Genomic DNA, 16593 nt, shown 5'->3' with positions numbered 1-16593 from the left:
AATTTTCCTGATTTCTTTCTCAGCAGATTCATTATCTGTGTAGAGGAAAGCTAGTGGTCTTTGTATGTTGATTTTGTAACTTGTTGTTTGCTGAACGTGTTCATCGGCTTGAGCTTTCTGCATGGTCTGAGTACAGGACCCACCATCTGAAGCACCGGTGACGTGACCTCTTCCTTTTGTGTTTCTGTCCCTTTCCTTCCTCTCCTGCCTGGTGGCTAGAGTGTCTGTGCTGTATTAATGAGAGTGGTCAGAGTGCACACCCCTGTCTTGCTCCAGGTTTTAAAGAGGGGCTCTCGAGCAGGTTATGACTCTCCAAGTTGCTCAGGTTGGCTCTGAGTTCTTGATCGTCCTGCCTCAGCCTCCCGAGCTGCTGGGATCATAGGTGTGCACCATATTCTTGCAACCCTGGAATAAAACCACCTTGTTCATGGTGTGCAGTCTTCTTAATGTGTTCAACACAGCTTGCTGATACTAAGGTTTCTTTGCATGTATGGTCATCAGAAATATTGGTCTGTAGTTTTACTCTTTCTTTCTCTCTCTCTCTCTCTCTCTCTCTCTTTCCTGGGGATTGAACCCAAGAGCAATTTACCATATCCCCCAGCTCTGTTTATTTATTTAAATATTTATTTTTTAGTTGTAGTTGAATACGATATCTTTTTTATTCATTTATTTATTTATTTCTGTGTGGTGCTGAGGATCGAACCGGGCCGCCCACATGCTGGTCGAATGCTCTACTGCTGAGCCACAACCTCAGCCCTATTTATTTTTTTGAGACAGGTTCTCACTAAGTTATTTGGGGCCTTACTGAATTATCAAAGCTGGCCTTAAACTTGGGATCCTCTTGTTTCAGCCTCCCTAGCCACTGGGATTACAGGCATGACCCACTGCGCTCAGCTAATCTGTAGTTTTCTTTCCTTGATGTGTCCTTATGTGGTTCTGGTATGAGTGTGATACTGGCTTCATAGAATGAATTTGAAAGTGTTCCTTCCTTGGGCTGGGGATGTGGCCCGGGTTCGATCCTCAGCACCACATACAAACAAAGATGTTGTGTCCGCCAAAAACTAAAAAATAAATATTAAAATTCTAAAAAAAAAAAAAAGTGTTCCTTCCTTTTGTATTTCATGGAATAATTTGGGGACCATTAGGACTAATTCTACTTTAAAGTTCTGGTAGAATTCAGGTAAAAATCCATCTGGTCCTGGGTGCTTTGTTGTTGTTGAAAGGTTTTTTATTGCGTCCTCTGTCTTATTGTTAGTTATTGTCCGTTCAGGTTTTCCATGTCTCCTTGATTTAATTGTGGCAGGCTGTCTGTGTCTATAAACACATCCATTTCTTCTCCTTTTCAATGTATGGGAGTATAGATGTTCAAGATAGCCCCTAATGATCCTCTGGATTTCTGATGTCTGTGGTGGTTTTTCATTACTTTTTTTTATTAATTTGGTTTTTTATTAATTTGTGTCTTCTCTGTTTTGCTTTGCTCAGTTTGACTAAGGGTTTATCAAACTTACTTACCTTTTCAAAGAACCAGCTCTTTGTGTCCTGATCCTTTGCTGGTTGCTCATTCTGGATCTTTCTGGGTTTCTTATGGAGACTTTCATGGCCGTGACTTCCCTCTCAGAACTGCTCGCTGGGGTCCCAGAGGCCACCAGGTGTGTTGGACGTTGGTCTCATTCTCTTCACCCAGTCACCGTTCCGAAGTGTACCATTCATCTCCAGTGTTTAGAGGATCTCTGTAGTTTTTCATGATAATATCTCATTTTTTCCATTATGACCTGATAAGATGCAAAGAATCATATTGGGTTCTTTTTGTTTGTTTGTTTTTGCATTTGCCAAGAGTGGCTTTGTGGCCTAACTGTGGTCTGTTTTGTAAAAGGTTCCATGAGCATCTGAGGGAAAAGTGCGTTCAGCTCCAGTTGGGTCAGATATTCTTTGGACGTTTATTAAGTCCATTTTGTTTTTATTTTTAAGGTCTGAGGAGCCGTCCCTGAGTTGGTGTCTGGGTGACCTAGGTGTTGGTGAGAGGTGTGTGGAGATCGTCCACGGCTGTTGTCCTGGGGCCTGAGTCTCCCAGTTGACTGGTGTCTGTTGATGTCAGGAGGCGATATAAACGATTACGGTTGTTGAATCCTCTCGTTGGATTGTTCCTTTAGGTCTTTGTCTTTTCTGGTTGACTTTGGGCTGAAGTCTGCGTGGTCAGGTGTGAGAGTAGCTACTCCTGCTTGATTGGGGCTCCATTCCCATGGGAGATCAGTTTCCACCCATTCACTTTCAGCCTGTGGCTGTCTTTGCCAACAACATACAGTTGGTCTGTTTTTTTGAATCCATTCTGCCAGCCTAGGTCTTTTTCTTTTTTTGGCTCTGGAGATTTAATCCAGGGTTAGTTTACCACTGAATTGCACCCTAGCCCTTTCTATTTTTTATTTTGCAATAGGGTCTTACTAAGTCACTTAGGGTCTCACTAAGTTATTGAGGCTGTTTTTAAATTTGCAATCCTCCTGCCTCAGCCTCCCGAGTGTGCCACCACGCCTGGCTAACCTACGTCTTTAACTGGAGAGTGAAGATGATTTACATTCAGGCTTATCACAGGGAGATGTTATTAATTCCTGCCATTGTGACTGGTCTCTGGTGTTTACCTGTCCTGTTTCCCATTCGCTGAGCTGTGCTTCAGACGAGGTCTGTCCTGGGAGCACTGGAGTCTGAGGCCCATTTCTTCTGTGTGGGCAAGTCCTCCCGGGGGTGCCAGCTGAGTCACCGTGGGTTCTTTTAGTTTCTGCTAATCTTCAGGGACTTGAAGGGTGACTTGGCTGGAGACACAAATCTTGCTTGACAGTTGTCTCTTTCAGGACTCAGACCTTTCTACGCCCTCCTGGGTTCCTGCGTTGGTGCTGAACAGTCAGAAGGGTCTCTGATCGTCCTGCCTTTAGATGTGACCTGCACTCTTCTCCTGAGGCTTTTGAAGTCCTGTCCTTGTTTTTGTTTTTGTTTTATTTTAATCATGATGAGTTTGGAAAAGCTCTTTTTTGATCTTGTCTATGTGGAGTTTGAATGTGTCCTGTATCTGGAGGTCCATCTCAGCCTCAAGGTTTGGAATTTTTTCTGTTATTATTTCCCTGAAGAGATTATTCATTCTACAACCCTCTTCAATTCCAACCACTTTTTTTTTTTTTTTTTTTGGTACCAGGGATTGAACTCAGGGCACTCGACCCCTGACCCACATCCCCCGCCCTATTTTGTATTTTATTGAGAGACAGGGTCGGAGTTTGCATAGCACTTTGCTGTTGCTGAGGCTGGCTTTGAACTTGTGATCTCCTGCCTCAGCCTCCCGAGCCACTGGGATGACAGGTGTGGGCCACTGAGGCTGGCTTCGTCTTTTCTCTTGACTGGGTCTAGCTGATCAGCAGCTTCTCCACCCTGTGAGGCTGCAGTGTTCCAGCGGATCCTGAGCACCTCACAAGAAAAGGAGAAACAGAAAAGCAACAGGCGGGGCCCGGTGGCGCCCGCCTGTAACCCTAGTGGCTCGCTCGGGAGGCTGAGGCAGGAGGATGGCAGATTCAAAGCCAGCCTCAGCAACTTAGCAAGGCCCTGTCTCAAAATAAAATAATTTTTAAGAAAGGGCTAAGAATGTGACTCTGTGGTTAAGTGTCCCTGGGTTCAATTCCTGGTACCGGGGGCCGGAGCAGGGGGTGGGGGGAACAAAACAGAAACAACAGAAGCAGACAATACACAGTGCTATGATAAATACCCAGTACCCACTGTCCTATCTCAGTACTAATGAACACAAAACAGGGACGTAGGGTCAGCAGCTTCCAACAAGAAAAACAATCAATAGCCCAGAACTGGCTCCAACATTTAAATAAACAGTAGGTGTCAACTCTGCCATCCCTGGTACTAATGACTCTTGACAACATGAGTGGTGTTGGGTGAGGAACTATAGAAACTAGTTCCAAAACAGTGGTAAAATATAGTTCATTAAGAGAAAGGAAAATGTGTGGGGAAGGTAGAAGAAAGTTTAGGATGTTTAAAATGGGAACAGAGAGACTGCAAAAGAGATGTGACAAGTGATTCTAGCTGGGCCTGGTGGCCCACGCCTGTCATCCCAGCGGCTCGGGAGGCTGAGGCAGGAGATCACAAGTTCAAAGCCAGCCTCAGCAGCAGCAAAGTGCTACGCAAACTCCGACCCTGTCTCTCAATGAAGCACAGCATCGGGTGGGGACAGGGGATCTGCTATTGGAGGGAGAGGAAAGGAGACAAAGAGGAACAAACCCCAAACTCTGACCCCGGAAAGACAGGCAGAGAGCTCAGAGATGCGGCCACGAGGAAGACGGAAGCCGTGAGTGTGCATGTGCGGGACCAGCAAGCACACAGACAAGACCAGGCCCGGAACAAGAGGGGGCAGTGAAGGGTCGTCCCCACGGAAGGGCGCAACGTCGCTCCTGTGCCCGCTGAGCACTGAGAAAGCTGCAGAGGGAGTGGGGCTTGGTGCTGCTCACCCCTGCCCCCGGGAGGCCCAGGACGGGGCGCAGTGGCTCTCAGCCCCCCTTGTCAGCAGCTAGGGTAGGACGGGGTGGCCAGTGCCGCCAGCTGGACTGTGCCCATGAGGACGAGGTGGACGCACTCCCAGGCGGGCAGCAGCGATGCTTATGAGGAGTCTCAGTGGCTGGGCGTGGGCTATGGAGGCCGGCCGGGGTTGGGGTGGGAGATCAGATCAGCACACCCCCAGGGCCTGGCAGCTGGGCGCCAGGTCTCAGGAGCCTCCCGAGAACTCTGCTCACAGGCGGGTGGGGGTCACCCTCCGCCCGCTCTGCTGCCCTCAGTCACAGCTCCCAGGATGAGTCCCCGTGTGCACTCACACCCACCTGTCCAGATCCCTGCCCGCTTTGGCTGGTCACGCGAGCCACCAGAGTCCAGGGGAAAGCGAGTTGGGCTCCCCTCTGTGTCCCTTGGTGGACACCCCCCAGTCCCGTTCTGCTGGGCACACCCTGGGCCATGCGCTGGGCACTTGCTGGGACAGGTTTGCTGGGGTCTCCAGCTCTACGGCAGCAAGCTGCAGTGTGGCCTCCTCAAGACGGCCCCCACCTCAGCTGCCCACGGCCAGGTGAGAAGCTGCACCTTCCAGACACCAGATGGCTGTGCAGGCCCTGGATCAGCTGAGCTCAGGCTGCCTTTCTGATCCACAAGACCCTGTGCCACATGTGTCCCCTGTGGTGCTGTGTCCTCCCTGTCCCCTGAGGTGAGCCAGCACCACTGTCCCTGCTGCCACTCCTTGGCTCCAGTGTGCTCTTTTCTTTCTTTTTAATGCACCCAAATTTCTGAGTCTCTAAAAGACTCTTGTCAGATGCTGAATGCCATTGGAGTCCCTCCGTCACCACCTCACTGAGGACCTGTGTCCCAGCACTTGAACCCTGAGCCCTGGACTCTGCCATCTGGACTCCCCCGAGCCCTGTCTTTGGAGCGTGTTGTGTAGCCCGTAACACCCGGGGAGGGGCGAGGGGGGGGCGAGGGGCCTGGGGGGAGATGTACGTTGAGCTCCATGGGAAACTCCGAGCTGTTTTCCAAAAAGGAGGTGTGTGGCGTTCCCAGAGCTGGGCGGGAGTTCTGCTCTGTGTCTGTGAGTGCTCGGGGCTTTGGGTCAGGACAGGTCTGTGTTTTCAGTGCTGAGGATTGAGCTGGGGCCTGATGCATGCTAGCCAGGAGCCACACCCCTGGCCCAGGCAGTATTAATTTTATTTATTTCTAGTACAGGGAATCAAACCCCTCCTGCCTCAGCCCCATGATGCGTGCACGGCAGCGGCTCCGGGCAGCCTTCCTGCAGTCCCTGCTGGGGTGGTGCCTCACCCTGGGTTGACCTGTGCTGAGCGGTCCGCGTCTCCCGTGGGCTCCGCTACCTAAGGCTGTGCTGCTGCTCCGATCAAGTCTGCTCAGACCTTGTGCTCCTCTTTGAATTGGGTTCTTTTCTTACTGAGTTTTAAGAGATGTTTGTATATTCTGGGTGCAAGCTCTTTCTCAGATATATGACTTGTAAGTATTTTCTTGCAAGTCTGTTGCATGCTTGTCTTTTTAATTCTTTGTTTTTTAAATATCTTCTTAGTTGTCAATGGACTTTATTTATTTCTATGTGGTGCTGAGAATCAAACCCAGTGCCTCACACATGCTAGGCAAGCGCTCTACCCCTGAGCCCCAGCCCCGCCCTTTAATTCTTAATAATGCCTTTCAAAAGTAGAAGTCTAATTTTTTTTTTGGGGGGGGTAAGCTGCTTAGGGCCTTGCTGAGTTGCTGAGGCTGGCTTTGAAGTTGTGATCCTCCTGCCTCAGCCTCCTGAGCCACTGAGATTACAGGCATGTGTCACCGTGCCCAGCTACAAGTTTAAATTTCTTAAAGACCAGTTTACCTGGTTTTTGTCTGTGGATCATACTCTTGGTGTCTTGTCTGGTAGATCCTTGCTGAGCACAAGGTCACACAGATCTGCCATGTTCTTTCCTAGAAGTATTAAGAGGTCCCGGCCCAGCTGTCCCAGCACCTCGAGTGGCGACAACTCTTTTCCCTGTGCACCTGGTGGCTGGTGCAGTCCAGCGGTGACAGTGCCTCCCAAGCCCTGTGCTGCCTTCTGGCTGCAAAGCCAGCGTGCGGCTCTTGGCTCTGGCCCTGCTGCGCCGGGCTCTGGCGCCACCCTCACTTTGTTTGCTGTGTGGACTTCAGAATCGTCCTGTTGGTCTCTGGAACAGACGGTGGGATTTTGAGTGGGACTGTCTGTAGAACATTTGGGAGGGAGCCTCCAGCATGAGGCTCATGTCCCCATGCTCATTCGGATCCTTGCATGTCTTTCATCAGTATCTTAGAGTCGGCGAGACCCAGAGTCTGTGTGTCCTGGACTCCGTGGGTCTGGGCCTGAGCTCACCGTGTTCCTCACTTCAGGGTCTTCTTCCTTTTCACCTTTACTTCCTCCTCTTCCTTCCCTGTTTTCCTTTATCCCTTCTTTTTTCTTTTCTCCTCCTTCTGTTTTTTTGTTGGTTGGTCTGTTTTTGAGCTAGGTTCTCACAGAGCTGCCCAGCCTGGCCTGGGACTTGGGATCCTCCTGCCTCGGCCTCCTGGGTTGGATTTCGGATGGCATGGAGTTAGAAATGGGCAGACGGTTGGTTTTAGGTGTTGACTTTTTATCCTGTGGCTTTGCATTTTTATCAATTCTTTGCAGTTTTCCACATGGAACATCATGACTTCTTGAAATCATGGTTTCCTGCTTCCTTCCCCTCCTGATGTCTCTTTTCCTCCTGCCTCGTCATCAGTTAGGACCTGCAGTCCAGTGCTGGCACCGTGGTGGGAGCCGAGCTCTCCCCACAGGGACGCGGCCCTGGCCTTCCCTGTGAGGCCTTCCCTGTGAGGCCTTCCCTGTGAGGCCTTCCCGCGGCCCAGGCCCCTGTGGCTAGTTGGTCGAGCTCCCTCCTCCCCTGGCTCCTGGAAGAGTCTGTGCAGCCTCCCTTCTTCCCAGTTGCTGTTAAGACTGGGCCCAGCAGATTGAACCACTCGGGGCCCTTGCCCCAGGAGCCACGTTCCCAGCCCTGTTTTGGATTGGATTTAGAGACGGGGTCTCACTGAATTATTTAGCACCACGCTGAATTGCTGAGGCTGGCTTTGAACTCATGATCCTCCTGCCTCTGCCTCACCTCCTGAGCCGCTGGGATTACAGGGGTGCACCACCACACCTGGCTGTAGGACGTTTTTAACTATGAAGTCACCTTCTTTTTGGGGGGCCCCAGGGATTGAACCTGGGGTGCTTACCACTGAGCTCCATTCCCAGCCCTTTTTACATTTTATCTTGAGACGTGGTCTCAATAGGTTGCTTAGGGCCTTGCTAAGTTGCCCAGGCTGGCTTCAAACCTGCCCTCCCTCCTGCCTTGGCCTCCTGAGGCTTGGGGTCACGGGCATGTGTCCCTGCACCTGGTGAAGTTACCTTCTTTAGTCACCACAGCACCCTTTGGGTTTTCTCTGTTTCTGGAGTGAGCTCGATTCCCTGGAAGGACTCGGAGAACTCGGCTGTGACGCCGTCAGGGCTGCGGCCCACGGGCACACCTCCTGTGCTCTCCTAGCCCAGCAGACACTGCAGTGCCTCTGCGGGGCCTAGACTCGGAGGCTGAGGGACAGGCTCCCCCAGCTGCGGCCCCAGGACTCCAGGCCCCGAGGGAAGGCGGGTGTCCGTGGACGTCATGTAAAACGGCATGGCGGTTTTGGATACATAAAAGAATTGAGAGCAGCTTCTCAGAGATTCTCATATACACCTATGGTCATGGCAGCACTGTTCACAGTGGCCGCAGGTGGAAGCAACCAGTGTCCATGGAAGAGTGAGTGGACAGACACAACAGGCCTGTCCGTACAGTGGAGTACCATTTGTCCTTAAAAAGGGAGGAAACCCTTGCCCCCCTGCACCATGGGTGGCCTAGAGGGCATCTGTTGACAAGGGCACCTGCTGTGAGCCCACTCCTCCGAGGTCCCTAGGAACCATATCCACGGGGACAGGCAGAGCTGGGAACAGGGAGGGTTTAGTGTCCAGTGGGCCCAGAGCGGCAGTCTGGGTGACGAGGCGGTGTGGAGAGGTGGCAGGGGAAGGGGTGACCACTGAGTGTGCCTGTTGGGCCTGGGCACTGGCCCTGTGACACCTGGCACCCTGCTCAGCCCTGGCCCTCTCCACACAGGCTCTTGTCACCTCGTCTCTCTAGGGAAGGTCTCCGCTTAATCCCTTTAGACAGTTCTTGTGTCCCATTTTTACTTGCTGCTGTATGGCTGTTCTGCGTCTGCCTGACTGTTCGTCCCTCTGTTGGTCTTCTAGCCTTTTTCATTTGATATGTCCCCGTCCTTCTTCCAACCAGTAGTTCCCCTCCACATCGTCGCCTTCCTGAGTTGGGTCCTCTGTGTCCACCACGAGGATCTTTCACACAGTATTTCTGGGATTCTTTCTGGTTCTGGGTTCATGCTGCTAATGGTGTCCCTTCCTTGGTGAGTCTCAGCTGAGACGTGTCCCTGGACTCGGCCTGATACTGTGTTCGTAGTGTTCGTTTCTGACGGTTTAGTTTCTTTTTAACCCACGTGTTTTCTTGGTGATCTTTAAAAGCCACCAGGTGGGTGTCACGGCTACTGTGACTTGTGTGACTGCCTGTCAGAGTGAGTCTGGCCTGCTTGATTTCTGCTCCTCAAGTTTGTTGAATCAGAGTTGCTCACAGGGTTTCCTAGGAAGTTCTGTGTTTTTGTAGCGTGATCTAGAAGCCTTGCTCGGGGCCTTCACATCACTGTTTCTCCACGTGGCCTTTGGTTCCTAAGACGAGGGTAGCAGGAGTCTCCCGGGTCTGGCGCCCATTTGCCCTTTCTCTGTTGTTCACGTTTTGCGTTTGGAGTTTCAAAGTGAGTGGACGGCTCAGAGCACCTGGGAGCACAGAGTCGTCGTCTTGTGGGAGCCTCTCCGTAAGACAGAGGACCGCAGCACCCAGCCGCCTGAGCCGCCTGGCCCTCGCGCGGTGGCCTGGGGGACTTCAGCCCAGCGCCTCTTCCTGACTGTGGCAGCTGAGGCAGGCGTCCCCAGGTGTAGGAGGCCAGCCAGGTGGCCCTTGTGTGACTGCCTGAGGCAGCGCCCTCGACCTGGCTCACGCACACTCTGGCCTTTCACCCAACCCAGCCTGAGAAGCCAGGCCCTGATGGCGAAGACCTGGCAGCCGCTGACAGCGTGCGGGCCGTCAGTGTCCGCACCCTCTACCTGGTCAGCACCACGGTGGACAGGATGAGTGACGTGAGTGGACGACCTCAGCAGGCCCTGCCTGGGCTGCCCCTCACCTGGCTCTCCCGGGGGCCCCGCCCTCGCCCTGCCCAGCCCAGTCCTGGGTGACAGGGGAGCCGGGCGTTGCTCAGTGCTGCCTCCCTAGGGCAGTGCTCAGAGTCCCCTGACCTACAGCAGGACAAGTGAACTCTGCTCAGAGGGAGTCCTGGGCAGCCCCAGGGAGCGGCCCTGTTGCTGTGCTGGCTGCCCTGGCACTGACCGGGGCCCTCCGGGGCCTCTGCTCCCAGGTCCTCTGGCCCTACCTGATGGAGTTCCTCGTCCCCGCGCACTTCACCGAGGCCCTGACCCCGCTCTGTCGGAGCCTGGTGCATCTGGCCCTCAAGAGGCAGGAGGCGGGGGCAGATGCCTTCCTGGCTCAGTTCGAGGCCCACGGTGCGCACTCCCCAGGCCCACCCTCACTTGACCCCGCCCTGTGCCTGTCCCTCTGAGTGACTCTCTCCATGTCTCTTGTCCAGCCAACCTCCCGTCTCCCTACGCTGTGACCACCAGACTGCTGGTAAGCGCCGCTCTCCCAGCACACCAGCGGGCGCGTCCCACCCACCCCCAGCCCGCTGCTGGCTTGGCCCCAGCGCCTGCCTCCTGTGTCCCTGAATCTCTGTCCCTGTCCACATGGCTGCCAGGGCTGCCTTCCTGGTGGGGAGCCCCCCCACCTGTGGCCACAGGCTTTCTTCCCCGGGTTGGGCAGATCCCTGTGGCCCTGGCGGGGTCCAGCTGAGCACACATCTGCAGGGGCAGGTGTTACGAGGACGTCAGCTCCCTGCTCAGAACGCTCCCACCCCGCGCCCCCCAGGTCGTGTCTTCCAACCCCTACCTGGGGGACGGGCGTGGAGCCGCCTCGCTGCGCCTCCTGGGGGTCATGCGCCAGAGCATCCACCCGTTGCTGGCTCAGCCGTGGGAGACGGCCGTTCCTCTGCTGCTGGAGCACCTGGAGGGTGAGACCGGCCTCGCCTTGGCCAGGGCTGTGCGGGTTGTGAGTCTGAATGGACCCTCTTGGCTGCGGTCCAAGGCAGGGTCAGTACAGGCTGCAGCGGGGCACAGGGTGCTGGGCTGCCAGGGCTGCAGCCTGGGAGGTGCGGGCACCCGCTGAGGTAGGCCTGCTCGGCAGCCCGGGCTGACGGGGTGCCCGGTGGTTTCAGCGCACACTGAGGAGACACTGTCCCTGCAGGAGTGGGAGGAAAAGCTGCTGACGGTGAGAGTGGCCTCTCTGTCCTGGGCAGGGCGGGCTTGGGGGACAGGCCTGGGCTGTGCCCTCCTGGGGCCACACTGTCTGTCCACTTGGTGGTGTGGCTGGGTGAGGGGCACAGGAATGGGGCGTCTTGGGTGAGGATGGCAGTTGGCCTCCGCCCCAGCAGCCCAGGACACAGGGAGGGCCTTCCCTCCCACCCGCGCCTGCTGCAGGGCCGCTGCCTGCCCCCAGCCAGCCCTCATGGCTCCCTCGTTGGCAGTTCCTGCGGGACACCCTGGCCGTCGTCTCTGACAACACATGGACCTGCCAGCTGAGCCTGGAGATGCGCAAGCGGCTGCCAAGTTACAACAGGGTGCCCCAGGAGAAGGTGCTGGGCCGCTGTTGGGGCGCGTCCCCCTGGGAGAGGGGAAAGCCTGAGGCCCACCTCCGGCTGCCTAGACACTCTGGGTTCTGCCCTCTGTCCTCGGGCCTGTCCCCTGGGCAGGACGGCACCATCTCCCCGGGTGAGGGAGCGGCTGCACTGAGCCCTGTGGCTCTGTTCCAGAACTTCCTGTACAAGTGCCTGGGGACCGCGCTGGCGGCGGCTGCGAGCAGGGAGGTGGTGAGGAAGAGCCTGCGGGAGCTGCTGGGAGCCGCCAGCTACCAGCAGCAGGCCGAGCACGAGGTGGGCGCCCAGGACAGGGCCCTGTCCCGAGGTGCAGGTGTGTGCGTGGCGCCCTGTCTGCACCCCGGCATGTGTGTGCCCCTTCCCACACCCAGCAGCGGGGTGGGCTGGGGCCTCCTGGCCCAGACACGAGCACCGCTGAGTGTCTACCCCAGGGCCTGGCCTGCTGCTTTGGGATCTGTGCCACTGCCCACCTTGAGGACACTCTGACCCAGCTGGAGGACTTCATGAGGTCAGATGTGCTCAGGAAACCCAGCGGCATCTTCAGCATCTTCAAGGTGAGGGTGGAGGGCCGTCAGGAGGGTCCCCCTGCGTGGCCGCCACCGTGTGTTTGGAGGTCTTGGGCGGAGGGCAGGGGTCCTGTCCTCTGAGGGCGCTTTGTCTTTTCACAAGTTCGAGGCTGTGGGGTACAGTGTCCTTGGACTTGGAAGGAAGCCCACCCCTGTCCTGCAGCCGTGGGGCTGACAGGTGCTCCTCCCTCTGCCCGTTGTGATGCGGAGGGGCCTCTGGGAGCAGTGTGGAAGCCCTGGAGCTGCCCGGCTGGCCACGCCAACCTTTCCCCTTCTGGCCCGCAGGAAGGACTAGTCCCCTCCTCCCAGTCCACACTCTGGTCTGCAACCTGGCCATTGTCCCTCATTCTGGTCCAGTGACTGCCTCCAGGACCGAGGGCTGGTCTGCAGTGCTGGGGCCAGAGCAGGGCCTCAAACTCTGGGCCCCCCACTCTCCTGCCTGCTGGCCCCTCCCCCGGGCACCACTGCCTCAACCCTTCCTCTGTGCCACCTTCCCAATGGGCCCAGGGTGGCCAGCTGGCCTGTCCTCCTGCTGTCCCCAGGTAGCACCGAGGTCTTCCTCTGGTGTCAGTGGCTGGCTCTGGCCCTTCCTCTGCGAGAACCGAGGGATTTAGAAACAGAGTCTGCACTGAAGACTCTGCGGGGGAGAGTGAGAGGCGCGTGCTGACCTGCTTCTCCGCCCGCCAGGACCGGGGCGAGCAGGAGCTGGAGAAGGTGAGGAGCGCGCTGATCCTCTGTTACGGGCATGTGGCCGCGCGGGCCCCTCACGAGCTGGTGCTGGCCAAGGTGGAGTCCGAGGTCCTCCGCAACATGTTCCAGTGCTTCAGCACCAAGGTGGGCGCCGCAGCTCCCGGGGGCTGGTCTCGGACACCAGTCTTGGGTCTTAATTGGTCTCACTTTCTGTTGTCAGGTTCTGGGAATAAAGGTAGAAACCAAGGTACAGTGTGCAGGACTCGGGGGTGGCCTGTGCTTTCCTGTCTCTCCGCTGGGCTGGGCTGGGCTGGGCTGGGCTGGCTGCGGGAGCAGAGCCAGGCCGCAGCTCACGGGCACCTGGTGGTACCCTGAGGGAGGCTCTGGAGGATGGCCCTCTCTTGCCCCTTGGCCCCTTGGAACAGCCCCCCTTGCCAGGGCCAGAGTAGCTGAGCTGCCTTCGGGAGGGGCTGGGTTTTGTCACCTCTGAGCGGCCAGCCCAGGGCCACATGCCAGGAGGACAGGTGGGCCACCTGCTTTGAGGCACGGCCCCACATCCCAGGGACAACCAGGGTTCCTTGGCTCTGCTCCCTGCGGCTTCAGGGCTGTGGTCTCTGGGTCCCCGCAGGCCGTGGGCTGGGCTGAGCCAAACCAGAGGAGGAGGTCTGGAGGCTACCCTGCTCTCAACTAACCCTCCTTCCTGGCGTCTCTGCACTAACCTGACCAGACCCACGTGGGGTGGGGACAGCCGACCACCCTTGAAGAGCACAGCCTTCTGGGGCTGGCTGGCCCACGGGGGCTGTTCTGGTTTCTTTTCCCAGCCCGTGAGCCTGGGGGCTGTCCCTCGGTCCCCAGGACGGCTTTCCTCACTCTCTGAGGCCCACAGCAGGGGGCCTCACCCAGGCTCTGCTCCCCCCCCCCATCTGACCACACTGCCCAGTGTCTGCCCTGGGGGACCTGAACTTCAGGGGCCTGGGGCTTCTCTGACAAGGGGGGCTGGCTGGAGGGCCCTTGAGGCCCAGAGTGGCTATGTCAGTGGCTGCAAAGGAAAGGATGACGTGTGGCCTAGCCTCTGCTGCTGGGCTCAGGCCTGTCGGCCGCAGAAGTGGCCACCCCCTGCAGCTGAGCAGCACTGGGGGCGGGTGTTCCTCCAGGACCCGGCCCTGAAGCTGTGCCTTGTCCAGAGCCTGTGCATGGTCAGCCAGGCCATCTGCAGCAGTGCGCAGGCCAGCTCCTTCTACTTCTCAAGGAAAGCAGAGCTGGTGGCACAGATGATGGTGAGCTCTGGCAGAGCACGCTCTGAGGCAGGGTCCAGGGGAGCAGGTGGGCCGGCTGGGCCATTGCCGACAGGCAGCGTGGGCGAGGCCTGGGGAAGACTGAGGGGGGACACAGGCAGGTGGCCTGGGGATGGCACACAGGGTTCTGTGGGGACAGGCAGCCCCAGCCCTCCACGTGGCCTGGGGGTAGGCTAAGCGGGGAGGAAGGCGGGCGCCTCCTGATGACCAAGCCCTGCGGCTGCCTTGCCAGGAATTCATCAGGGCGGAGCCCCTGGACTCCCTGAAAACACCCCTGCGCAAGAAGGCCATGCTCGCCTGCACCCACCTAGTGTATCCTTCCTGGCCGGGCGTCGGCAGGCCGCGCTGGGTCGCCAGGGCCGGGTCCTGGAGGGACACCCGCCCCCAGTGCTGCTCAGCTCCAGGGGGTGGCCACTTCTGCGGCCGACAGGCCTGAGCCCACACCATCCTTGAAGCAGCTCTGCCATCCTTGAAGGACCAGAGACTTCTGCGTCGCTGGCTGGAGAGGGCCCTCTGCAAGGGTGACTGCTTGGGGCCCTTAACTCCCCGTTCAGCTCCTTGGAGCCAGCACTAGAGGAGCAGGCGCGGGCAGACGTGATCCATGGCTGCCTACACAGTGTCGTGGCCCTGGTTCCCGAGCCGGACCGGGAGGATGGCGGCAGCCAGGAGGTACTGCCGTGTGTCTCTCGCCATGTGCATGTGTCCAATGGGGCAATGGGAAGACCGCTGGAGGTGGTGGGTCACCTATGCGGCCCCGTGTCCTGGCTTTCCTTCCAGTCCCTGTATCAGGACACAGTCCGTGCCCTGGAGGACTTGCTGGCGGGCCTCCTGCAGCGGAACATGACTCCCCAGGGCCTTCAGATCATGGTCGAGGTGTGCGGTGGGGGTGGGGAAGGGCAGTCTGCCAGGCCCCTCCCTGTTTTCCTGGCCCTCTCTCCCCACAGGGGTACCTCAGTTTGATACCCTCTGCAGTGGGTGGTCTGAGCAGGCAGGCAGCACTCCCATCTGGACAGCCATGCAGGGGGCGCGGCCTGTCCCTCTCCCCCACTGCGTGGTGCTGGGATGGAGAAGCATGGGTCCTGACGTAACTCCTGACCCCTGGGGGCCAGCAAGATGGCAGGACATGGTCCTGCTGCAGCATGTCTCCATCTCCCTTCATGGTTATAGTGGGCTGGGGTGGACCCCTGGGTCTAGGAGGACACCCTTCTAGGGCCAAGGTGGACTCTACCTGTGCCTAACAGGCCTGGTTTACTCTTGGTCACCTGGGGTGGGCAGCGTCTGTGAGCAGACAGCACAGGGGTGGGGAGGGCTGACCGCCTCAGGGATTCCGAGCTGGCACTCAGGACACAGGCTTCTGCTCTTCTGGGCGGTCCCCAAGCTGGCACCTGGGTGAAGTCCCTTCTTCCTCAGCACCTGAGCCCATGGATCAAGTCCCCTAAGGGCCACGAGCGGGCACGGGCCTTGGGCTTGAGCACCCGCCTGCTGCAGCACTTCCGGCAGCACCTGCACGTCAGCGTGAGTACAGGCCCCTGTGGGCAGGGAGGGCGTGGCCACTCCAGCAGCTTCGTCTGCCCCACCCCTTGTGGGTCCCTTGGCTTGGGAGCCCCTGCATGTGGCCCTCGTCCACGGAGCACCCTGCAGGCTCCCCGGCCTTCCCCCTCGGTGCCCCGGCTCGGGTCTCGTCCTTTTGCCGGGAGTGGTCCTGGCCAGGAGTGACCCTGGGGTCTGTGCCCGGGCCGCCAGTCGGACAGGCTTTCCCCGCTTGCTTTGTCATTGCCTGTCTTCGTCACGTCCCTGTTGAGAATGTGGCTCACTAAGAACAGAGGCCACCGACCTGCCCGCGGCCCCAGGCCCACAGCCCAGTCTTGCCTTCCGGAAGCCCTGCATTCTCAGCAGCAGCGACTCTTGGGGTGCAAGAGCAGCGGGATCCGGGGGCTTGTGAGAGCCCGGGGGAGGGGCAGCTGATGGGGCCAGGCCCTGGGAAGTGGAGAAGGGCCGAAGGTCAGCGTGGAGGAGCGAGCCCTGAGAGCCAGCCGGGGACCTGCTCCGTCCCAGGGCGTTGGCCTTCCAGAGGAGGGACTTCCCAAGGATGTGGCCGAGTCAGCAGAGTCCTGTGCCTCCTCCCCCTCTGCTGCCCACGCAGGGGCCTCCCCCTGATCCCCTGACCACCCTTCTGCCTGCCCATAACTGCTTCCCCAGCAACTGCTGTGCTCGGGGTGCTAGGTGGCCCAGGTGGTTAGTGGAGCCGAGCAGGTCCCCTGTGCTGGGTGTGGGGGCCATGCCACCACAGGGAGGCCCACTCCGGGTGTCAGCGGTGGGGACTGTACCTGCCTTCCCTGGCCTACCATCTCCCCGCAGGCTCTGGTGCCCTTCCACAACCTGGGCCTCCTCGTTGGCCTCTTCTCCCCGCGGTGTGCCGACCTGTGCTCCGCCACCCGCCGGCAGGCCGTGGACTGCGTCTACACCCTGCTCTACCTGCAGCTGGGCCACGAGGGTGAGCCCGGCAGGCAGGGGAGGTGGCTGTCGGCCAGGCAGGCGGGCAGTGGGAGCGGGCGGTCCTGGGCCAGGCAGTCCGATGCCTTTCCGTCGCCTACGTACGAGTTGGCTGTCCCTCGACCTTCCCCGCCTGCTTAGCCTGGAGTTCAGGCTAC

General features: G+C 58.0%; 1 protein-coding gene across 7 annotated transcripts in view; it reads left to right on the top strand.

Annotated features, from left to right (window-relative positions):
- Mroh1 (maestro heat like repeat family member 1) overlaps positions 1-16593 on the top strand; it is a 74336-nt gene that overhangs the window by 43532 nt on the left and 14211 nt on the right. For 6 of the 7 annotated variants that reach the window (XM_027951444.3, XM_027951426.3, XM_027951435.3 and 3 more), the window contains exons 14-29: positions 9659-9769; positions 10045-10189; positions 10273-10313; positions 10608-10749; positions 10954-11006; positions 11263-11370; positions 11548-11667; positions 11823-11945; positions 12645-12791; positions 12868-12894; positions 13802-13924; positions 14175-14254; positions 14497-14611; positions 14720-14815; positions 15353-15457; positions 16301-16436. In XM_027951444.3, coding sequence (XP_027807245.2) covers positions 9659-9769; positions 10045-10189; positions 10273-10313; positions 10608-10749; positions 10954-11006; positions 11263-11370; positions 11548-11667; positions 11823-11945; positions 12645-12791; positions 12868-12894; positions 13802-13924; positions 14175-14254; positions 14497-14611; positions 14720-14815; positions 15353-15457; positions 16301-16436 — 1672 coding nt within the window. The remainder of the gene's footprint in view (positions 1-9658; positions 9770-10044; positions 10190-10272; positions 10314-10607; positions 10750-10953; positions 11007-11262; positions 11371-11547; positions 11668-11822; positions 11946-12644; positions 12792-12867; positions 12895-13801; positions 13925-14174; positions 14255-14496; positions 14612-14719; positions 14816-15352; positions 15458-16300; positions 16437-16593) is intronic. The other variant, XM_027951453.3, reaches the window with a different exon arrangement.

This window comes from Marmota flaviventris, chromosome 15 (assembly GCF_047511675.1).
Source record: "Marmota flaviventris isolate mMarFla1 chromosome 15, mMarFla1.hap1, whole genome shotgun sequence".
Classification (NCBI taxonomy): Eukaryota; Metazoa; Chordata; class Mammalia; order Rodentia; family Sciuridae; genus Marmota; species Marmota flaviventris.
The sequence above is the reverse complement of the archived record's forward strand: the minus strand, read 5'-3'. Positions and strand labels throughout refer to the sequence as shown.